This window comes from Haliotis rufescens, unplaced genomic scaffold (genome assembly GCF_023055435.1).
Source record: "Haliotis rufescens isolate VD_foot unplaced genomic scaffold, xgHalRufe1.0.p SCAF_29, whole genome shotgun sequence".
NCBI lineage: Eukaryota > Metazoa > Mollusca > Gastropoda > Lepetellida > Haliotidae > Haliotis > Haliotis rufescens.
The window spans coordinates 5,509,298-5,534,890 of NW_025963990.1; the positions used below are offsets into that span (position 1 = coordinate 5,509,298).

Sequence of the window (25,593 nt, forward strand, 5' to 3'; positions counted from 1 at the left end):
TGTCCACTGTAAGTCGATGTGTTTGTAACAGCTCCTTTCTGCACTGTTGGGGGAAGTCGCTGTGTAGCCAACGAAAAGTGCAAATGATATTATTCCTGCGAATGCAGAAACGGTTTTACTGGCGACAGGCGCAACATTGGTTTAGACGACCACCTCTTTACGACATTGACATTACTGAGGGAATAATATTTAAACGCCATCTTAAACAGTATTTCAGTCATGTCATTGCGTTGCAAACCAACTGAGTCCAAAACAGCTAACTGCTGTGATAACATCCGATGTGCAAATGGCAGAAATAATGTTCCACAAGAGAAAATGTACTAGAAGTACTATTCTAAAACTATTAGCTTCCACTATGATTCGGTCGTCAAATCGGCTGTTTAAATCAGAGGGGGTTTATTGTTTTTTGATCCCTTTGATTGACAAAAAGAATCGAATATTTCCAAAATTCATGGTAGCTATACATTTATAAAGATATGGTATATTGTCTGAAATTCATTGTCATTGTTACAGCCCCTTTCTGCATTGTTGGGGGAAGCGACTGTGGCGTCAATGGAAACTGCAAACGAACTGCTGGATATTATGGACCTTCTACATATTCATGTATCTGCAGTAACGGTTATACTGGAGACAGGTGCAACATTGGTAAGAAAACGTATTATACTACATCAAAATGTGGGATGTCGGGGGGAGTTGAAAATATGTTCATGCTTGCTTGGGTACAATCAATTGTTTTGTAACGGGCAATAAGGATGTACCACATAAGTTGTAAGGCAGCGCCGAAGTCTTCCTTGATTCACAAAAGGGGTGGGGAGGGGGGTGGGGGGTACATGGTTTAAACGTTGCTTTCAACAATATTTCAGTCATTGTACACCTAAACAGTGTCCTATGCCCTGCACTTCATATCTGATCAATGACAATATCGTATAGTTGTGCTTGTATTCTGATCAGTGACAATATCGTATGGTTTGTGTTCATCATTTATTCCTTTTGTATATTTCAGCTCCGATCTGCACGGCTGGAGGAAGTGAGTGTGGTGTCAATGGAGTCTGTGACACATCGACATATTCCTGTTCCTGCAAGAACGGATACACTGGTCAAAAGTGCACCACACGTGAGGAGGCAACTAAGGGCTCAACATTAACTTTGGCGTGTCTCACTGAACTGTTGATTGATCTACTCTGTAACGGGGCGGTGGGTAGCCTAGTGGTTAAAGAGTTCGCTCGTCAGGCTGTAGACCCGGGTTCGATTCCCTACATTGGCACAATGTGCGAAGCCCATTTCTGGTGTCCCCCGCCGTAAAATTGCTTGAAAATTGCTAAAGGCGGCGTAAAACCATACTCACTTACTCACGCTACTCTGTAACTGACAATACAGATTAACACAATGCTTCTCGTGTACGCCCGTTATCACATTTGATTGATCAGTACAGCTAATTGTTCGTATCAAGAACAAACCTGTGGTTACAGACTGTTATCTGGATCTGATTGATCAGAACAACAGATCTACCTAATGTTACAAACACATCATTGAATGTGGAATAGACCAATAATTAGACTGCAACGTGACCAGACTAGATTGATGGTGACATTTGGGCGTCTATTAAACTATTGTGCATTGTAATTCGATGTGTTTATTGCAGCCCCTTTCTGCACTGTTGGGGGAAGTGGCTGTGGTGCCAACGGACAATGCATTGGAGGTCATTACTGTAACTGCAGAAACGGTTTTACAGGCGTGAGATGCAACACTGGTAAGACTACATATTTGTATAAAAACAAAATTCCACGTGTGGGGAGCTCTTTGAACAATATGTCAGTCATTTTGAACATCTGAACAGTGTCCTATGCCCTGCCCTGTTATATTGTCTGAAATTTGTTGTGTTTGTTACAGCCCCTTTCTGCACTGTTGGGGGAAGCGGATGTGGCGCCAATGGAAACTGCACAGAAACGTATTCTTGTGTCTGCAGGAACGGCTTTACTGGCGACCGGTGCAACGTTGGTAAGACGACCACGTACTATGCAACATCAACATTACTGAGGGAATAATATTTAAACGCCGTCTTGAACAGTATTTCAGTCATTTCATGACGTTTCAAACTAACATACATGTAGTCAAAAACGGCTAACGGCTATGATCATTCGTGACCAACTCGTGTTATTCCGGGACAAACCGAATAGCGACCCGTGCCACTCTCGTCGCCATTTTTGCGACTGGGTTCCGTCTTAGCGCAAACGGGCATGCCTAAAACAATTGTCAACTCGTTGCGTAATGGTTCACATATATTTCCCCATATATTATATAAATTTCAGATGAAATTTAAAGCACATAGGCACGTGCGGGATTATACAGTATGATTGAACACATTTATCTGTGTCATGGGTATAATTTTAGATGCAAGACATATGTAAAATCAAACATTATTTCTGAGGGATTATGTGACAAAGAACTCGAAATCATAGGCGCATTCTGATTGGTTTGTCGTATTTTCGCACATAACATTCATCGGTAGGGGGACGAGTCTTCTTGAAGGTCACGGAAAGGGGCGAGTGGTGACGAATGCAGATTACGGAAAGGGGCGAGTGGTGACGAATGCTGCTGTGATAACAAGTAATACGCATCTGGCAGAAATGATGTACCACATTAGCCCCGAGACCCCACTTGATTGATATGTGAATTAAATTTGAAAGTTTGTATTTTCAGAAAAACAAATGGGTAGAGACACTGTAACACAAACATAACTGATGTCATTTAGGAAATAAAGACACCGCGTTTTCAATGTAGAGCTAGGTTGCCCGTAGATTTAACCGCCCTTAATTGAATTTGGAACTGAACTCGCAACTTACCTATAGCTAGCTAACACAGTGTGTTTATCTCCATTCTAACATGACCAAATAAAACGGGTGTCAGCAAATATATTGTGTGAATCAGCATTCGTTGCGTCCAGTGTTTGGAGCGCTCAAGCAGCTTGTTTACACCGTAATTTTTCACTCGAACTTATGACAAGCACTAAAAGCATGTAGCAGGGCAACTTCGTAAGCTCACATGAGGTGGGCACCACAAGAGTAAAGTTAGCAATCCCTGGAAAGGTTAAGTTCTACACCGTTTGTCAATAACATGGCGTCATATGGCTCATTGTGACATAGAAAATCGACAACAAAATCTCTGTTGTCCTCAAAATTTGAAATACCTTCTCTTTCTAGATTTCTATCGTGGTTTCTGTACGATATGTATTGCCACGCCTCCTTTACATATTGAAGTATTGTAGACTATTATTATTATCTAACTATGCCTACCGATAATGACTGTAAATGAAGTACTATTCTAAAACTATTAGCTTCTACTATGATTCGGTCGTCAAATCGGCTGTTTAAATCAGAGGGTGTTTATTGTGTTTTGATCCCTCTGATTGACCAATCAGAATCGAATATTTCCAAAATTCATGGAAGCAATACATTTATTACGATATGTTATATTGTCTGAAATTCGTTGTGATTGTTGCAGCCCCTTTCTGCACTGTTGGGGGAAGCGGCTGTGGCGCCAACGGAAACTGCACACAAACTGCTAGATATTATGGACCTCCGACATATTCTTGTGTCTGCAGAAACGGTTTTACTGGAGACAGGTGCAACATTGGTAAGACAACTTAAAATACATTATCATGATGGGGAAGTTGAAAACTATTTTCATAGTTGCTGGTGTTCATTCAGCTGCTCTGCAACGGCCAATAAGGATGTACCTCAAGGGCTGTATGTCAGCCCCGAATTATTTCTTGGTGGATAAGTGAATTACATCTTCCCGAGGCAAGAGAGTTAACTGACTATGAAAGTTAAGTTTCCACCCTTGCCGACCTAGGTTGGTATTATTGAGTTACATTTTGGCTGGACTAACGAGTCTATGCCTAGTCCAATCAAAATCGCGCACCGAAATCGAAATCCGGTTCGAAAACTGTCGTGCATATTTAGATCGATTGCTGTATATGCAGAGCATGTGCACCGCCAACTCGTTGTCAGCAGATATTATTCCAAATCATTTCATGTTTTTAATGAAGGTGCTTACGTGATTTGATGCATTTCGCGATGTAAGACCCGTTTTATCACAATATAGATCTTGATTATCTATCAGATCGTCCTGACTGGACGCCACCATTTTGTGTGAAGCAAACGCAAGTGATACGAGAGGTGAAATCTGATTGGTCCATAGGAGAGGCATAGAAGTGACATAACTCGTAATAGCCACTGGTGGCGCTACGATCGAGCCCAGTTATTCCAGCCTAGTTCGGCAAGGGTGGAAACTGGACTTTTAAAGTCAGTTAACTCTCTTCCCTCGGGAAGATGGTGAAGTACGGATGGACGTTTGTGTTATCAGAAAAAAAACACTATGTGTATAGACATTGTATCTCGACGTGCTGAATCAGAATGCAACGAAGGTTGAGTCCAGAGTTTTGAGCGCTGATGTGGAACTGAATTTTACGGAAACACCGACAAAAGCCGGAATCCCCACTATATGGCTTTCTGTATGCTCAAGCTTGTTTACACCGTAATTTTTCACTCGAACTTATGACAGGCACTAAAAGCATGTAGCAGGGCAACTTCGTAAGCTCACATGAGGTGGGCACCACAAGAGTAAAGTTAGCAATCCCTGGAAAGGTTAAGTTCTACACCGTTTGTCAATAACATGGCGTCATATGGCTCATTGTGACATAGAAAATCGACAACAAAATCTCTGTTGTCCTCAAAATTTGAAATACCTTCTCTTTCTAGATTTCTATCGTGGTTTCAGTTCTATATGTATTGCCACGCCTCCTTTGCATATTGAAGTATTGTAGACTATTATTGTACATAAAATTATCTAACTATGCCTACCGACAATGACTGTAAATGAAGTACTATTCTAAAACTATTAGCTTTCGCTATGATTCGGCCGTCAAATTGTCTGTAAAAATCAGAGGGTGTTTATTGTGTTTTGATCCTTCTGATTGACCAATCAGAATCGAATATTTCCAAAATTCATGGAAGCAATACATTTATTACGATATGTTATATTGTCTGAAATTCGTTGTGATTGTTGCAGCCCCTTTCTGCACTGTTGGGGGAAGCGGCTGTGGCGCCAACGGAAACTGCACACAAACTGCTAGATATTATGGACCTCCGACATATTCTTGTGTCTGCAGGAACGGTTTTACTGGAGACAGGTGCAACATTGGTAAGACAACTTAAAATACATTATCATGATGGGGAAGTTGAAAACTATTTTCATAGTTGCTGGTGTACCATCAACTGCTCTGTATTTCGCTATAAGGACGTACCACAAGTGTTCTTAGGCGGCGCGGAGTACAGTTGAACGTTTGTTTAACCAGAAAAAAACTATGTGTATTCAATTCGGTTTAATTCGTACGTGTCGGCCATCGGCCCATAGTTACATTTGTATCACAATGAACTTAGTCTACGAAGTGATATCGCTTGATAGATATAGATAGCTAGGCGTTTAATTAATTTGCAATCAGCTGTAGGCATAATGATATTAAAGTTTTGCTTGGTAGGATATTCACAATATTTCTGTGGTAGGTAGTCCACCCGTAACTTGCTACGACTTACAGAACATGATACTCGTCCTCCACAAACCCAGCATTACAAACACAACATAGTCTTCTGTCACGTGGGATGTTAGCGTATCTTCCAGTTTCAACACATAGCTGATGTGAAAAACATCTAAACCGAGCAAGCGACAATCTTAATTTATGACGGTCACGCAGCTAAGATACAACTCTGTACCCAACGATACCTTGAACAGAGAATGAGAGAAAGATTTACTACCCCTTTCCAGAAGACTATGCCAATCCTAATCATAACTACATTTCAGACGCGACATAATTCTGACACGAACGAATGAGGATGACTTATACACTGGTTTTCCCATACAGAGCCAAAATCCAAACTGAACAATAAAGATATACATTTTGATACCCAATTAATTTTTACCATTACTTTCTGCCTGAAGCATCATATAATAACATTTCTTTGGAAAGCAACAATCTGACATACTCAATAACCTTATCCAATGACCAATAACTCTTTTGTATGCATAAAGATTTAATGGATACCGCCCACATTCACCTCGAACCATGTTGTTGGGTGTTGACGATTTGACACCTAGAAAGCGCTTGCATGCCAATGTATGTATGTAGACCCCAGACTTTGTAACCATAGAGCAAAATTGGGACTATTTTCATATTAAATATTTAAAAATATAATTAAGGTGGAAGAGGCTATAATTTTATCAATGACTTTAAAATTCGAAACATTGCTTTTCCCCCCTGTAACCAGCATTAGAGAAATGACTTGACCAGGTCAGGCTTCTCGTAAAAGTAATATTTGTATTATATTTGTATATGGTGGTGAGGTGAGGTGAAATGGGGTTTAACGTCGCGTCCAAGATTATTGCACTTATATAGCGACGTTTATATATATATACATATATATTTGTATATAATATTTATAAGAAGAAACACACTCCAACTTTAGACCTTTATAGTACCAAATCTCTTTTCCTGACAACACTCAACCTTTCTTAAAAACAATCATCTTATTTTTTTCCAAATTGACGTCTAGATCATAATAATTACAACACTTTTCTAGAACATCAATACGCTTCTGAAGTCCACCAATGGTATCTGAGATAAAAATAATATCGTCTGCAAACAATAACAGGAATATATTATCAAGCAGGGGCACGGGTGGCCCATTCGTCTCATGCGCTGCGATTCGCTGTGCAGAGTTGCGTCCCTTTAGCACGCCAGAAACCTATGATTGTGGGTTCGAATCCCGGTTCGCCACGAGAATGTTTCTAGGTTTGTCAGCACCATACCCGTGCTCGTGGTTAACATCTAAGACCTGCATCACTTCGGGCTTTCCTCCAACATTAAGCTGACACGCCGCGATATAACTGGAATACTGTTAAAAGCGGCGTTAAACCCAACTCACTATTATCATGCAACTTGATAAATAGCACTGTAAGATACGACACAAAAATATCATTCGCATATTTAACAAAATTCTAAAATGAGGTGGTCATTTCCTGTGGATTTATCAAATTTCAAAGAGTTAATAGCACACAGCACCTCCTCTTGTGAAATGGGGGAGTCCAGAATATAGCAGGGCATATCATCATGAATATCATTAATAGTCGCATCGGTGATAACCATATCTGCATCTGTTGGATTGTCAAACACATCTTTAAAATGTTCGACCCATTCTACCCAGGATAGGTACACGAGTTGCCACACTCTGAGATAATCGTCGTATGGTACACAAGAGTGAGTGAGTTGGGTTTAACGCCGCTTTTAACAGTATTCCAGTTATAACACAGCGTGTCAGCGTAATGTGGGAGGAAAGCCAGGGGGGAACCGGGATTCGAACCTACAATGATAGGTTTCTGGCGTGCCCAAGGGACGCAGCTCTGCACAGGGAATCGAGGCGCCTTAGACGACTGGGCCACCCGTGCCCCCTGGTACACCAGAAACATTTACTATTTGGAAGACTAGATAAAAACTTATTACACATTTATTCTTTATAACTTTTCTTTTCATCACGTAATAAACTAGTATAAGTATATCTTTGTTTTACATAACTAAATAAGGTGCTATCATTCTTAAAATGTCTTTACATTCTGACTAACGGGACCGGTGGTCAGGCTCGATGACTTGGTTAATGCATGTCATCGATCCCCATTGCGTGGATCGATGCTCATGCTATCAATCACTGGATTGTCTGGTCCAGACTCGATTATTTACAGACCGCCGTCATATAGCAGGAATATTACTAAGTGCGACGTTAAACAACAAACCAACCAACCAACCAACTGCATATTCTGAGACACCTCTCTGTTCCATCTGTAGTAATGACACTCAGTGTAAAACCAGGGTTGGGGCGACTGTCGCGAGAATTTCAAGTCCTTTTCATGCATTTAGCAGCTGTACACATGGGGTCTGTGAATGAGTCAATAGCATCATCTATATTATCTGGTAGTAACAGGGTACATTGTTCAGAACAATCATCCACATGTGGCAAAACTAGACTATCCCTGAACTGCTGTACTTTCGCCATGTCCAACACATAGTGGTAGTTTTCACGAGACGCACGTGCGGTCCCTGTTGCTTCAACGGGAGTCTCCTGATCACGTGCTTGTAACGAACAAGATGGTGGAAGGTGTGAGGATTCTGCCCTCGACACAATATCAAATGTTTTACAGTGGAAGAATAGACTGTTGGATTCAATAATGTAGTCAATTACACTGGAGTCTGAGTGACCGATGCAAGTATAATCACCTATACCTAAATCCGAACCACAGTGACCATTTATAATAGGCATGTCGAGAGCGGCACACGTATTTACAAGATATTTTCCGGCATTGTTTGCAAATATCACATGCTTTTCTATCTATGTTGATACTATCGGACAGAACTAACATATTCTCGTCACCTAAAACCTCGGCGATATCATCATCAATATGATCAGACAGTGTCCCTGTACGTTTGTCCGGGCGTTGAAATCCCCACCTATTCTCTGAGGATATGTATATCTCTTGTTAATGACCAAATAACTTCTATAAGTGCGTTAAAGAATAAAGTCAAACTACACTTGATTTTCTGTTTATTACACCAGCTTGATCCTGGCGGATTGACATATACACAACAAATAAGAATGTCTTTTTCAAGATTAAATACTCAATTATGCGGGGCAGTGAGAGTGGGGGGATAGATGATAGATTTAGCAACAAGTAAGGTCATCTTGAGTGGGACGGTATTCGCAGATGGTATAGCATATGAACTATGATTCTCTTTAGGTAGAAAATGCGGATCCACGATGTTCGACCTGGTAGAAGTGCGTAATCAAACCTAGCAGCATTGGTTTTTGACTGATTGTGGCGTCAAAACAAATTCATTCATTTACTTGAACTGAATGTTCATCTTAATTGTTATGGATAGTCACGGAGCCATGATCCAGAGAACAGGGTGTCATTAGATAGAAATAAAGTAATAATAGGATTACCAGAAAAACGGGATATAACACCCAAGCCAATAAACTTCGCTCATTAACACCAGAATAAGTCAGGACAAAATTGAAAACTGCCCCATAATTATGTATGACATGCTTGTCGGGTATTGCAACATGTATATGTGAAAACAAAGTTATTAAAATAAAGAGCAAAACTGATGAAAGTTACCAATAAACGTGTATACGTAAGTGTTATATCGTCACTGCAAAAATAATGAGTGTTTGTCTTTCGTATTAACATTCAAATACGTTATATCTGTATTAGCGATAGTGTCTACGTTCCACCGGTGAGTCAGCGTTAGCCGTACTATCTCGTAGTATATATTATTGTATTTCTGAAGACATCACGATACAGTTTTTACGATGCATCACGTCTGCACTAGCGCTTGATAACAGCCTTGTGTTTGGGTGTATCAGTAGTTTAAATCGCTGCTCTTGATATTGTTGATTAAACTTTGATACTATGAACAATATAATGTTATATGAGAGGATGACTTTAGAACGGTAACATACTATATATATATAGACATAAATAGAACAATGAGTAGTACGTCCAGATTAGTGTATAGGCAACATTTCATAATTAAAATAACTAAATGACTTATAAGTAAATGCAAGAATTCAATCGGCCGGAATACAATGTATAATTCTTGTCCACTTCCATATGACTTTATAGCATACAATAAGCTTTCGGGTCCCGTTTAGATCGGTTTGGGTGGCAGACTAGATACCCATAGAATAGTTTCATCTCGGAATCTCCCATATCACTGGGGCTCCTCTTCAATTTAAATGGAGTTACTTGTTACGATTCCGAACCTTCACGAGACTCTGTTTATGAATCATTGTCAAATAGTGGTGACATTAAATCTAGGAAACAATACGCGAAATCGCGCATGCACAGAACGGAAAATTTGACAAGGCATTAAGTAATCCGCTTGCGCAGAACGATTGATTTCAGTACTTCCGCTAAGCGCTTCGAGAGCAGCGTCAAACGCGGGCCTGCAATCTAACACGCGAGGACTGACCAATGAAATCAAAGAAGGTAGAAATACCGGTAGACGCTGTTGCTTGATTGACAATGTCAATCAAGAAAGGGTGGAGCTTAACGGTATCGTTCTCTCCCAGTAAATTCCGATGTCAAATAACGACGTTTTTTGGACGGAAAAAGGATGGTTTGAAAACGTCCAAATAACGTCGTTTTTCCTTCCAATAACCATATACGGGAAAAAACGACGTTTTCGTGTTTGCAGTGTCACTTGGGGCTTTCCTCACACATTAAGCTGACACGCCGCGATATAACTTGAATAGTGTTAAAATCGGCGTTAAACCCAACTCACTCACTCACTCACTAAATGAAATCATTAACACATCATCGCGTATTCTGATTGATCTTTTTGTGAATGACTTGATCATGGTGAACAAAAGGCGATATCAACGGTATCTCAGGCATCCTAATGTGGACGGAAAGCCAAATGTTACCATAAGTATGTTTTGCATTCTGTCATATTCCAATGGTTTGGTTTGTTTGTTGTTTAACGCCGTACTCAGCAATATTACAGCTATATGATGGTGGTGGTCTGTAAAGATTCGAGTCTGGTCCAAACAATCAAGTGATTGACACCATGAGCATCGATCCACGCAATTGGGATCGATGACATGCATCAACCAAGTCAGCGAGCCTGATCACCCGATCCCGTTAGTCGCCTCTTACGACAAGCACAGTCGCCTTTTACGACAAGCATGGGTTGCTGAAGACCTGTTCTACCCCGGATCTACACGGGTCCATTGGTGAATGCATGCCTGTTTATATATGATTAAGCGATGACATTTACTAGGAAAAAACAGACTGGCTAATAGATGGCAACAGTCGCAGATCGTGGGTTCCCCAGCTATTATGTTTCCACTTGACATGCCGATCTTCATTGCTTGCGTACACGATTGGTCAACATTCAAAGGAGACAAACCCTTAAATGTGTTTCGCATCTCATGTAGCATTCTTCCATCACATCCTTCATCACTATATGTTCCTATCGTTTCATGGTACAACTTGTGTTTAATTACAGCCCCTATCTGTACATCCCGCGGAAGCGAGTGTGGTTTCAACGGAGATTGTGACACATCCAGAACACCCTATGCCTGTCGCTGTCTCAACGGATACACTGGCAAACTGTGTACAAAAGGTGAGACTTCCCACGGGAATGGCTACGTTTATACAATATGTACCCAAAGAACCACAGAAAGTGCTAAACATTTTCAGGTGAGATTTTATACAAATGTGAGATATTTCGCTCAGGAATAACTAAACTGGTAAAAAGTGTATTAAAAATTAGATAGTTCCCGAAAAAAGTGTCTACACTGGTTTAATGTAAACTATGCTACATTATAGGTCGGATGCGGCACATGCAATGAATAGCTGACATAGTCATTTGTTCATATCTGTGACAATGTGTATTACAATGTAGACAAAATCACGGTACAAATTTATGACAATACTCAAATCTAGCTCTAATAGTTTTCAACAATGCAATTTAACGTCTGGATACTTAGAAATATGTCCTCGTTCAGCACACTCGGCTAAAAGCGACAAAACCATCTCCACAAAGTTCCCAGGTGATTTCCAAATCGAAACAAGGAAGGCTACCTCAGGCATCTGTTCGTGCGGAACTACATTGTGAAATCACCAACTGAGCACACAAGGCCAATGAATATGTAACAAATTAAATTGAACAAGTTTAATATATATATATATATATATATATATATATATATATATATATATATATATATATATATATTTATATATATATCAAGGTTTAATATAGCAAGATGTAATACAATGGTCCAAAAAAGAGGCAGAAAAAAATAACAGGACCTGTATTATTTGTCCGTGCACTTACGAATGTCCAAAATGTGTCACAGTGGAATGTCTTGAATGGGATACGGGCTCTGTTCTTGAATCTCGGAAATGGTGTTGGAATCGGCCAGAATCTCTGTGGTTTGAGATGGGTATCCTATCCGCGATGAGCGAGTAGATACGACGGACGTTAGCCTTTAGAAGTCCTCGATGTAGCCCATCCCTGTGACGTGAACACCAGTTAAGGGAGGTAACTCTAAGTGACTACCTGAAACTTTGAAATTACATAAATAATGATATCTACTGCTACGTAACAACAATATAAGACATTTCCACTGTTACTTTATCACTTCCGATTACATCATACGCGTTTATGACTCACTATCGAATAGTGGTGATACTAGGTGTTCGCCAAAAGGTAACAATATCCTGCCACACCGGTTGCACCCATCACAAAATCTTCAGAAAAAATCTCCTCAACATGGTTCATGTTATCATTGTTGCATGTTATCATTGTTGTATGGTATCATTGTTGCATGTTATCATTGTTGCATGTTATCATTGTTGTATGGTATCATTGTTGTATGTTATCATTGTTGCATGCTATCGTTGTTGCGTGTTATCATTGTTGTATGTTATCATTGTTGCATGCTATGGTTGTTGCGTGTTATCATTGTTGTATGTTATCATTGATGCATGCTATCGTTGTTGCATGTTATCATTGTTGTATGCTATCATTGGTGTATGCTATCGTTGTTGCATGTTATCATTGTTGTATGCTATCGTTGTTGCATGCTATCGTTGTTGTATGCTGTCATTGTTGCATGTTATCGTTGGTGTATGTTATCATTGTTGCATGCTGTCATTGGTGTATGCTATCATTGTTGTATGCTGTCATTGGTGTATGCTATCGTTGGTGTATGCTATCATTGTTGTATGCTGTCATTGGTGTATGCTATCGTTGTTGCATGTTATCATTGCTGCATGTTATCATTGGTGTATGCTATCATTGTTGCATGTTATCATTGTTGCATGTTATCATTGGTGAATGTTATCATTGGTTAATGTTATCATTGTTGCATGTTATCATTGTTGTATGTTATCATTGTTGCATGTTATCATTGTTGCATGTTATCATTGTTGCATCTTATCGTTGTTGCATGCTATCGTTGTTGCATGTTATCATTGTTGTATGTTATCATTGTTGCATGTTATCATTGTTGCATGTTATCATTTATGCATGTTATCATTGTTGCATGTTATCATTGTTGTATGTTATCATTGTTGCATGTTATCATTGTTGCATGTTATCATTGTTGCATGTTATCATTGTTGCATGCTATCGTTGTTGCATGTTATCATTGTTGCATGTTATCATTGTTGTATGCTATCGTTGTTGCATGTTATCATTGTTGCATGTTATCATTTATGCATGTTATCATTGTTGCATGTTATCATTGTTGTATGTTATCATTGTTGCATGTTATCATTGTTGCATGGTATCATTGTTGCATGTTATCATTGTTGCATGCTATCGTTGTTGCATGTTATCATTGTTGCATGTTATCATTGGTGTATGCTATCGTTGTTGTATGCTATCGTTGTTGCATGTTATCATTGTTGTATGCTATCGTTGTTGCATGCTATCATTGTTGTATGCTATCGTTGTTGCATGCTATCATTGTTGTATGCTATTGTTGTTGTATGCTGTCATTGTTGCATGTTATCGTTGGTGTATGTCACCATTGTTGCATGCTGTCATTGGTGTATGCTATCATTGTTGTATGCTGTCATTGGTGTATGCTATCGTTGTTGCATGCTATCATTGTTGCATGTTATCATTGGTGTATGTTATCATTGTTGCCAGTATCATTGGTGTATGCTATCATTGTTGCATATTATCATTGTTGCATGTTATCATTGTTTCATGGTATCATTGGTGAATGTTATCATTGTTGCATGTTATCATTGGTGTATGTTATCATTGATGTATGTTATCATTGGTGTATGTTATCATTGTTGCATGTTATCATTGATGTTTGTTATCATTGATGTTTGTTATCATTGGTGAATGTTATCATTGGTGTATGTTATCATTAATGTATGTTATCATTGTTTCATGTTATCATTGTTGCATGTTACCATTGGTGTATGTTATCATTGTTGCATGTTATCATTGGTGTATGTTATTATTGATGTATGTTATCATTGTTGCATACTGCCATTGTTGCATGCTGTCATTGGTGTATGCTATCATTGTTGTATGCTGTCATTGGTGTATGCTATCGTTGTTGCATGCTATCATTGTTGCATGTTATCATTGGTGTATGTTATCATTGTTGCTAGTATCATTGGTGTATGCTATCATTGTTGCATATTATCATTGTTGCATGTTATCATTGGTGAATGTTATCATTGTTGCATGCTGCCATTGGTGTATGTTATCATTGTTGCATGCTGTCAATTATAGCATGCATCAATGACAGCATGCAACAATTGTTACATGTTATTGTCGTTGCATGCTATTGTTGTACCGTAGCATTGTTGTGTGGTATCATTGTTGCATGTTACCTTTGTTGTATGTTATAATTGTCCCATGTTATCATTGTTGTATGTTGCCATTGTTGCATGTTATCATTGTTGTATGTTGCCATTGTTGTATGTTATTATTGTCCCATGTTATCATTGTTGTATGTTGCCATTGTTGCATGCTGTAATTGTTGTATGTTACCATTGCTGTATGTAATTATTGTTGCATGTTATCATTGTTGTATGGTATCATTGTTGCATATTATCATATCATTGTCGCATATCAGTATCGTTGCATGTTAACATTGTTGTATGTTACCATTGTTTTATGTTATGTACATAATTGCGAAATATGAAAATAACAAATTAAATTACCTTCTGAGAGGAAGAACTTCAGGTCAATATGTACAGAAAGTATAGTCGTAACAGTCATGTCATATTTCCTACAAGGTGATGCCATTGTTTTTTCTCTACAGCCCCGATATGCACGGCCAAGGGAAATGAGTGTGGCGACCATGGAGACTGTGATACGTCGAGAAGAGAATACGTATGTTCTTGTAAGAACGGATACACTGGCCCAAGGTGTACCTCAGGTAAAAACAAATATTTCTTAAAAACATTGTCCCGATTTTCAACTTTAACAATTAAGTGGCTCATATTAAGATTTGAAATTTAATTTTAAAAGAACCTAATTGTTAAACATCGCTTCATCAAAGCTATTTCAGAGTCCTCGGACAGTGGGATCCCATATTCGCCCTGCTTAACCCCTAAGACATTAGACTTTCCCCAGCAGACAAGGAATACCTTTCAAAGGGGCGTAAATGCATTCAAATCGAGGGTGGTACTTCGGTACTGCCGGCTAATAAGATCAGGCAAGAAGTAAAGAATGACGCCATCAACGATTATCCAACGTATTATACCTCCATTATTGCTTCATGAATACCCTGTTCCCGATCGTTACCATAACCTCGTTGAGAAAGTAACGTCACCAACTCCATCTCTACAATCAGTAACTTTGTGCACTACTGGGTCGGTTCGAATCCCGGTTCGCCCCGATTATGTTTCTAGGTTTGTCAGCACCGTACTCGTACTCATGGGTTTCATTGAAGTGGTAAACGTCTGAGACCAGCATCACATCGGACTTTCCTCCCACGTTAAGCTGACACGCCGTAATATACCTGGAATACTGTTAAAAGCGGCGTTAAACCCGACTCACTCACTCACTGCACTGCTGGAAGAATTGAGTGTTGTGATATGTGCTGCTTCATAACGTCTCATTGACATTACGCTTTTGCGCCATGCTGATTGGTCAGTTCACGCCGTTTGTTTGGGAAAGTAACCCATAACACAGGTTTTGTGTTACGTCGTTCGAACTGATTAAATGAGCTCAGTGGTCCCCTTGTGAACCGGAAGTCCACATTCTTCTCCATCCTCCTAAGAAAATAAAACCTTGGAATTTACATTGGTTGACTACCAGAAACGGAGTATCTGTCCCAAGAGAAATAGTATCACTCAATTATTTCATTAGTGACTGACAATCCATGTTCCTTTTGGTTCATTAGGAACCTATTATATTCAAGAGTGGCTTGGATATTTTTTTAAGTGTACGCTTGACATGCTGAAAGTCGTCATAAAACGTTCGTAGGCAGTTGCATTCACAGGACGAAATTGTGTGTTCATAAGCTATGGCAGGAAACATAAAAACACACATATTTCACCAAATCCCCCATCCCTGAATATTATGTTGTTGATGGCGCAGTAATTTTCTGTGTTGTCTCCACAGCTCCCTTCTGCGTGGCTGGAGGAAACACGTGTGGAGACAATGGTTACTGTTACACGCATTCCAGTGAACAATACTGCGTCTGCAAGAACGGATACACTGGGCCAAGGTGTACGAGAGGTAAGGAGACTAAAAGCATAGCACTAAGCTTTAGGATAAATAGTTTTAAACATTATCATCATATATTGTATAATATCATCGATCAATCTCATAAACGTTTCGGATAAATTGATCTCATAATTTTTAGACTCCGGAATACGTTTTCTGTAGATCTGGGGTTTTGTTTGAATAGAATATAAACACGTCAGTGCTTCAAGTTACGTTTCCATGAGGCACTGTTTTATTTATTACTCGATTGAAAGATATCATTAGATAAAATATTAACATCACTAAATAGAATCTGTGGTAATACTTATTTTTCTTAGGCAATATAGAACATATATACATTTCTAAATATCACAAAATATGATTTTTAGATATCCTTAATCATATATAGTTATCTAACAATCCAATTTGTGATATCAATAAATATGTTCAAATATCATTGTAAATCGCGTTTATGATTCACATTAATGCGCATTTTGTGATCAATAAATGAAACATTGATATAAATTAGAGATTAAATTTCGCCTCGTGCTATTTCTCTGTGAATAGAACATTATCAAATCATCACTATAGTTGACATAAAGCTAAAATAGACGATACTATGTACTACTCATATGCTATGAAGGATACTTCTTTCAGTGGCATTTAGAAGTTGGTGTGATGAAGTAAGACAAGTTCTATGGACGAACAACTTCTTTATTACAATTAGTGTGACGCTTCGGTGTAGATCAAGTCTACTACATCCCGCCTGCTTACCATCACCTAATTGCTAAATCCCTATGTCCGTCCAATTAATCTACTGACTCTGTGTCCATTAGTCCTCCACTGGCTTCCAATCATCTCTATCAGTCTGCTTGCTGACTCTGTGTCCATTAGTCATCCACTGGCTTTCAAGTATCTTAATCAGCTCTCTGTGGCCATCAATCAATTTACTGTATAAACATTGATGTTAATAAGTATATATACCTAAAAGTATGTTGTTTAGCACTATCCATCACTTGCTTGATAAAGGTGTTAGAATCTACACCGAAACGTCGCACTAATTGTAATAAAGAAGTTGTTCATCCATAGAACTTGTCTATGAAGGATACAGTAACGTATATATGGTGACATTGTGTCGCAGATATCGTTATAGCAGCTACTACTTAACACACCTTTTAACAATGGTTAAAAAATGATCATACAATTATACCATTTCTTGGCTCTTGGTTGTGTTGCTCTATGACCTGTATCAATTCAGGCTTTCCTCCCACATGAATCTGACGCACCGTTATATAACCGGAATTATTTTCAAAATGGTTATTAACCCGACATATTCACTCTGTTTATTTCTCAGCCCCCTTCTGCACTATTGGAGGGACAGATTGTGGCACCAACGGGGAATGCGCCAGGGTACAAGGAGGAAATTATGTATGCCTCTGCATGAACGGCTACACAGGCGACAAATGCACAATTGGTGAGGCTATCTATTATTTGCTATCAGCTAATGTGTAAATTATGAGATAAATCTACTGTATTTTGAAATTTAAGGTAGCTTTACTGTAGATTATCAGATATATTAGTTTGAAACCCAGGGCTTTGGTGCTAGGAAACAAAATGAAATCTTTCATTGTGAAGGATGACAGAAATAGTGACAAGATTGATGACAACAAGGTTGAATTACAGTGTTTCAGTAATTTTAAGGCTGAAGCATCGAAAAAGCACGGTTAGGTGTGAAAATAATGGTAATGTTGATGTTTTCAATGGAACAGCTCCTTATCTTATTTTGTCCAGTCAAAATTGAGTATTCTTCAGTATCATGATAAATTTAAGTAAAACGCAGTTTTGAACAATGGCTCAAAAATGAAAACATACAAACAATTATATCATATCTGCGAAGAGAGGCTCTTGATTTTGTTGTTCTAAAAGATTAACTTGTTTTGCTTTGACAGCTCTTTTTATAGCTGTGACAACGTTATGTTTTTGTGTTGTGCAGCAACAAGCCGCGTGTGCACTATTGGAGGGAGCGAATGTGGCGTCAACGGAGTCTGCGAGGAATGGAAATGGGAAAATTACTGTCTCTGCAAGAATGGATACACTGGGAAAACGTGTAACATAGGTGAGCTTGGGTATATGTAACACATTGTATATAATTTGCTAATCCGGAATATTTCTCAGGGAAGGGAATATTTTGAATGAATGGCATTTCTCAACAGATGAATACGATACTACTTCTAGAGTCTTAATTTTATGACAATGCTTAGCAACAAGCCCTTGTTTAAGATTCCATGTAAAGCTTTTTATAAGAAATATGAAACGTCAAGGTATTATTTGCACTGAACCATGAACCATTTACACAGAACAAGTTTTAAAATTGTGATGTATTATCTTATTGTATTGATGTCAGTATAGTAGGAGAAACTAGCATATACAGATTGAAATAATAAATTCAGCAAAGGGGGGTTTGGTTGATCCTGGCACAGTCAGGCTGGTTAGGCTCATCATCAGCTCAGGGGCCTTGTCCCCTGTACACGCAGCCCAGACAGCGAATGGGACTTCTCCCAGGAAGCGCTGCCTTCTCGAACCCACCCAGAACGTTTAAAATGTAAAGACTCCCCAACACTGCAGCCTTTTTAATTACCCAGATTGTCAGAAGGGATGTATCCCTGGCAGCGAACCCGGGTACTCTATCATTGTGAGACAACAGAGTGGGAGGTACCAGGAACAATGAGGAGTCGGATATTTGCCATGTTTTTTTCCTGAATCTTGACAATCACAAAAGGGACAGCAAACCTCAGCAATATAAATGATTTCTTTGGATTTATCAAAAAGATCAGGTTTGTTGGCCTGGATAGGTCTGAGACTGTAAACGGGCCTATTCAAACTTTGCTTTCACTATTTTCCATGACGCCCTCTGCATATTCTGGCTCGTACCATGAATGGACTTCTGTGTCAAAACCACAAGTATGGCGAAGACGGTAACAAAAGGATCGAGTCACTCCATTACGTCACTTTAGATACTGTGTTTGTTCCAAAGCTGGGCATCCACTGATAATGTGTCGGACATTCTCACTGAATTCATTGCCTAATCTGCATTTCATATTTACATTTTGATGCAAAATCACACATTGACGGTTTCGAATGGGAAGTAACTGGTCCTGAGCAGCAAACAGAAAGCCTTCTGTATCATTTTACAGGGCAGCCAATTTAATCCAAGCGAAGAACTCTTCAGGGCTTCAGATCTTCTCAACACACTGCTTATTATTTTTGTCATTGTTATTAAGTTATATTTCATTATCATTTTTAGCCCCAATTTGTGCGGCATCAGGGGATCAATGTGGTGGAAATGGAGAGTGTAACATCTGTACCAACTACCACTTCTGTCAATGTTCTCCTGGCTACAACGGGGACACCTGTTCCGCGGGTGAGTGTGTCGTCAATTGCTAGATTAGATAAAGGTGCTGATTGCTATTGTTTCCATAGGTACATACTAACATTCCCCTATACGTGGTGTAGATTGTTTATTGCTTTGGCCGGTGTATTGGGAGCAGGTCCATCAGTGTGATGTATATACAGTTTAAAATCCTGATAAAATGGGTATCATATGGATGATGAATGCTTACAAAATATATCAAAGTTATGTGCAACCACTGTGAATGTATCTGTTTAAAATTCATTCATGAAATATCTTCTGTGTTCAGATCAGATAATGCATATGTTATTTCTACAGTGGCGGTAATGATTGTTGGATTATATTTCAGGACAGAGTCATGATTCAAGTACCGCTCCTGATGTCAAGGTTGTTTCTATGACGTTCCTGATGATCTCTGTGTTTGGAAGTCTGTTTTTATGGTAGTTTCTGTCGCATTCCAGATGATCTGTGTATTTTGAAATCTGCTGTTAAGGTAGTTTTTATGACATTCCTGATGATCTCTGTGTTTGGAAGTCTGTTTTTATGGTAGTTTCTGTCGCATTCCAGATGATCTGTGTATTTTGAAATCTGCTGTTAAGGTAGTTTTTATGACATGCCTGATGATCTCTATGTTTGGAAATCTGTTTTTATGTTAGTTTCTATCGCATTCCAGATGATCTGTGTATTTTGAAATCTGCTGTTAAGGTAGTTTTTATGACATTCCTGATGATCTCTATGTTTGGAAGTCTGTTTTTATGGTAGTTTCTATCACATTCCAGATGATCTGTGTATTTTGAAATCTGCTGTTAAGGTAGTTTTTATGACATTCCTGATGATCTCTATGTTTGGAAGTCTGTTTTTATGGTAGTTTCTATCACATTCCAGATGATCTGTGTATTTTGAAATCTGCTGTTAAGGTAGTTTTTATGACATTCCTGATGATCTCTATGTTTGGAAGTCTGTTTTTATGGTAGTTTCTATCACATTCCAGATGATCTGTGTATTTTGAAATCTGCTGTTAAGGTAGTTTTTATAACATTCCTGATGATCTCTATGTTTGGAAGTCTGTTTTTATGGTAGTTTCTATCACATTCCAGATGATCTGTGTATTTTGAAATCTGCTGTTAAGGTAGTTTTTATGACATGCCTGATGATCTCTATGTTTGGAAGTCTGTTTTTATGGTAGTTTCTGTCGCATTCCAGATGATCTGTGTATTTTGAAATCTGCTGTTAAGGTAGTTTTTATGACATTCCTGATGATCTCTATGTTTGGAAGTCTGTTTTTATGGTAGTTTCTATCACATTCCAGATGATCTGTGTATTTTGAAATCTGCTGTTAAGGTAGTTTTTATGACATGCCTGATGATCTCTGAGTTTGGAAGTCTGTTTTTATGGTAGTTTCTATCACATTCCAGATGATCTGTGTATTTTGAAATCTGCTGTTAAGGTAGTTTTTATGACATGCCTGATGATCTCTGTGTTTGGAAGTCTGTTTTTATGTTAGTTTCTATCGCATTCCAGATGATCTGTGTATTTTGAAATCTGCTGTTAAGGTAGTTTTTATGACATTCCTGATGATCTCTATGTTTGGAAGTCTGTTGTATTTATGTTAGTTTCTATCGCATTCCAGATGATCTGTGTATTTTGAAATCTGCTATTAAGGTAGTTTCTATCACATTCCTGGTGGCCAGTGTACTTGAAAGTCTTATATATATAGGTAGTTTCTGTGACACCCCTGGTGATCTGTTGTTAGTAAGTCTTCTGTTATAATGTAGTTTCTATGACAACCCTAGTGCTCTGTGTATTTGGAAATCTGCTGTTTAAAAGTAGTTTCTATGACAACCCTTGTGATCTCTGTACTTGGAAGTCTGCTGTATAAAAGTAGTTTCTATGACAACCCTAGTGCTCCGTGCATTTGGAAATCTGCTGCATAAAAATAGTTTCCCTGACAACCCTGGTGATCTGGAGGTTTAGGTCTGCTGTTATGAGGTAGTTTCTATGACAACCCTTGTGGTCTGTTTATTTGGATATCTGCTGTTATGAGGTAGTTTCTCTGACAACCCTGGTGATCTGTTTATTTGGATATCTGCTGTTATGAGGTAGTTTCTATGACAACCCTTGTGGTCTGTTTATTTGGATATCTGCTGTTATGAGGTAGTTTCTATGACAACCCTTGTGGTCTGTTTATTTGGATATCTGCTGTTATGAGGTAGTTTCTATGACAACCCTTGTGGTCTGTTTATTTGGATATCTGCTGTTATGAGGTAGTTTCTATGACAACCCTTGTGGTCTGTTTATTTGGATATCTGCTGTTATGAGGTAGTTTCTATGACAACCCTTGTGGTCTGTTTATTTGGATATCTGCTGTAATTAGGTTGTTTCTATGACAAACCTTGTGGTCTGTGTACTTGGATATATGCTGTTAAAAAGGAAGTTTCCTTTATATTCCTGATAATGTGTGTGTTTGACACTCGGCTGTGATAAAGGCAGTTCCCGTGACAACCCTGATGATATTTGTATTTGAAAATCTTTTGCTAAGTAGTTTCTATGACATTCCTCATGGTCTATGTATTTGAAAGTTTTTTACTAAGGTCGATTCGGTAACATCCACGAATGCTGAACGTGTCTTTCTCAATTCTTTCTCGCCCTTTCCATTCCACCTCGGCATGTGGATATGCTGACACGAGACAGTTAATGAACTGAAATAAAAGTGATGGCATAAGTATAACTGTTTCATTTTGTTTGTGCAATTATCTCACCCCGACTCAAACACTGCTGATGTTCACAGAATTACAATTTAAAAAGCAAGAAAAGGGTGTGTATTCTGAGGCAAACGTTTTGAGATAAGGCCTCGCCATCTAAGGCGTCACTTAGGCGTGCCAGGATCCGAAAAGACATGGGTTCGAATCCCAGCCCAAATCACGTGGGTTTGACCAAAGTTATTAAATCCTACATGCCTTTGCCACCATATGCAGCTGACACGCGTTGATACAGTACAAATATTGTTCAAGCGGCGTTAAACCCAAACAACTCACTCATTTTGGGGGTATGTGGGATCACAGGAATCATTCGGTGATTACAGATGGAGGACATGCTAGAGGACAAAATGCCTATTGTCAAACTCAACAGTCATATTCGAGTGACCTTGATGTACTCATAAAGATGTATGTCATGTATGCAAATTCGTCATTCCACGATTGGAATCTAATTGCTGATAGAGAGTAGGAGTCGGGTTGTATGTAGACATGTTCAGACGTCTAATGTCACATGATTAGTAACAGTTAGAATCTCGCGAGATCTGACCGGAACATGAACTCGAGAGAGATATTTGGGTTTGTGCGTTTGTTTAACGCCGCAGTCTGCAATATTTCAGTTACATTACGGCAATCTGTAAGTAATCGAGTTTGGACCAGACAATCTAGTCATGGATATAGTGAACTTGGATGAACGCAATTGCGATACGGTGACATGCATTCATACAAGTCAGAGAGTCTGACAAGCCGATCCCGCAACGAGAAGCATGCTTCCCTGCATTGGAGAAAGGGACTGGGTTCGAGTAGCGGTTGCAAAACCAAGTTCATACTGTGCTCGTTTTGATTGCACAACAGTCGATTATATTGATCTTTTCCTTCAAATACGTGACGAGAGATGGGAGAAAATTGGCAGACATTAGCAGGAACAACATGAACATCATCATACCTCGCACAACTACCTGATATTAGCAGTAACAGCATGAACATCATCATACATCGCACAGCTACATGACGTTAGCAGTAACAACATGAACCTCATCATACCTCGCACAGCTACCTGACATTAGCAGTAACAACATGAACCTCATCATACCTCGAATACAACATGACAATAGCAGTAACAACATGAACATCATCATACCTCGCACAGCTACATGACATTAGCAGTAACAACATGAACCTCATCATACCTCGCACACCTACCTGACATTAGCAGTAACAACATGAACCTCATCACACCTCGCACAGTTACATGACCTTAGCAATAACAACATGAACTTTATTATACCTCGCACAACTACATGACATTAAATAACAACCTGAACCTCATCATACCTCGCACAACTACATGACATTAGCAGCAACAACATAAACATCATCATACATCGCACAGCTACATGACATTATCAGTAACAACATGAACCTCATCACACCTCGCACAGTTACATGGCATTTGCACAACATGAAGCTCGTCATACCTCGCACAGCTACATAACATTAGCAGTAACAACATGAACCTCGTCATGCCTCGCACAACTACATGACATTAAGTAACAACATGAACCTCATCATACCTCGAACAACTACATGACATTAAGTAACAACAAGAACCTCATCATGCCTCGCACAACTACATGACATTAACATTAACAACATGAACCTCATCATACCTCGCACAGCTACATGACATTAGCAGTAACAACATGAACCTCATCATACCTTGCACAACTACATGACATTAAGTAACAACATGAACCTCATCATACCTCGAACAACTACATGACATTAAGTAACAACAAGAACCTCATCATGCCTTGCACAACTACATGACATTAACATTAACAACATGAACCTCGTCATACCTCGCACAGCTACATGACATTAGCAGTAACAACATGAACCTCATCATGCCTCGCAGAGCTACATGACATTAGCAGTAACAACATGAACCTCGTCATACCTCCAACAGCTACATGACGTTAGCATTAACAACATGAAGCTCGTCATACCTCACACAGCTACCTAAAATTATCAGTAACAACATGAACCTTATCATACCTCGCACAGCTACATCACATTAGCAGGAACAACATAAACATCATCATGCATCGCACAACTACATGACATTAGCAGTAACAACACGAATCTCGTCATACCTCCAACAGACACATTACATTAGCAGTAACAACATGAACCTCGTCATACCTCGAATACAACATGACATTAGCAGTAACAACATGAACCTCATCATACCTCGAAGAGCTACATGACATTAACAGTAACAACATCAACCTCATCGTGCCTCGCACAGCTACATGGCATTAGCAGTAACAACATGAACCTCGTCATACCTCGCACAGCTACAAGACGTTAGCAGTAACAACATGAACCTCAACATACCTCGCACAGCTACAAGACGTTAGCAGTAACATCATGAACCTCAACATACCTCGCACAGCTGCATAACATTAGCAGAAACAACATGAACCTCATCTTACCTCAAACAGCTACATGACATTAGCAGTAACAACATGAACCTCATCATAAGTCGAAGAGGTACATGACATTAACAGTAACAACATGAACCTCATCGTGCCTCGTACAGCTTCATGACATTAGCAGTAACAACACGAATCTCGTCATACCTCCAACAGCCACATGACATTAGCAGTAACAACATGAACCTCATCATACCTCGCACAGCTACATGACATTAACAGTAACAACATGAACCTCATCGTGCCTCGTACAGCTTCATGACATTAGCAGTAACAACACGAATCTCGTCATACGTCCAACAGCCACATGACATTAGCAGTAACAACATGAACCTCATCTTACCTCGCACAGCCACATGACATTAGCAGTAACAACATGAACCTCGTCATACCTCGAACAAATACATGACATTAAGTAACAACATGAACCTCATCATGCCTCGCACAGCCACATGACATTAGCAGTAACAACATCAACCTCGTCATACCTCGCACAAATACATGACATTAGCAGTAACAACATGAACCTCATCATGCCTCGCAGAGCTACATGACATAAACGTTAACAACATGAACCTCATCTTACCTCGCACAGCTACATGGCATTAGCAGTAACAACATCAACCTCGT

At 39.1% G+C, this 25,593-nt stretch overlaps 1 protein-coding gene across 1 annotated transcript in view; it reads left to right on the top strand.

The window, feature by feature from the left end:
• The window catches only part of LOC124123600 (neurogenic locus notch homolog protein 3-like), a 45,697-nt gene extending 23,260 nt beyond the window's left edge, over positions 1-22,437 (top strand). The window contains exons 10-22 of the mRNA XM_048402733.1: positions 514-645; positions 1,004-1,114; positions 1,643-1,750; positions 1,891-1,998; positions 3,502-3,633; positions 5,071-5,202; positions 11,117-11,233; positions 14,913-15,029; positions 16,220-16,336; positions 17,658-17,777; positions 18,297-18,419; positions 19,608-19,724; positions 20,062-22,437. Coding sequence (XP_048258690.1) covers positions 514-645; positions 1,004-1,114; positions 1,643-1,750; positions 1,891-1,998; positions 3,502-3,633; positions 5,071-5,202; positions 11,117-11,233; positions 14,913-15,029; positions 16,220-16,336; positions 17,658-17,777; positions 18,297-18,419; positions 19,608-19,724; positions 20,062-20,156 — 1,529 coding nt within the window. The 3' untranslated portion in view covers positions 20,157-22,437. The remainder of the gene's footprint in view (positions 1-513; positions 646-1,003; positions 1,115-1,642; positions 1,751-1,890; positions 1,999-3,501; positions 3,634-5,070; positions 5,203-11,116; positions 11,234-14,912; positions 15,030-16,219; positions 16,337-17,657; positions 17,778-18,296; positions 18,420-19,607; positions 19,725-20,061) is intronic.
• Positions 22,438-25,593: the final 3,156 nt, after the last annotated feature.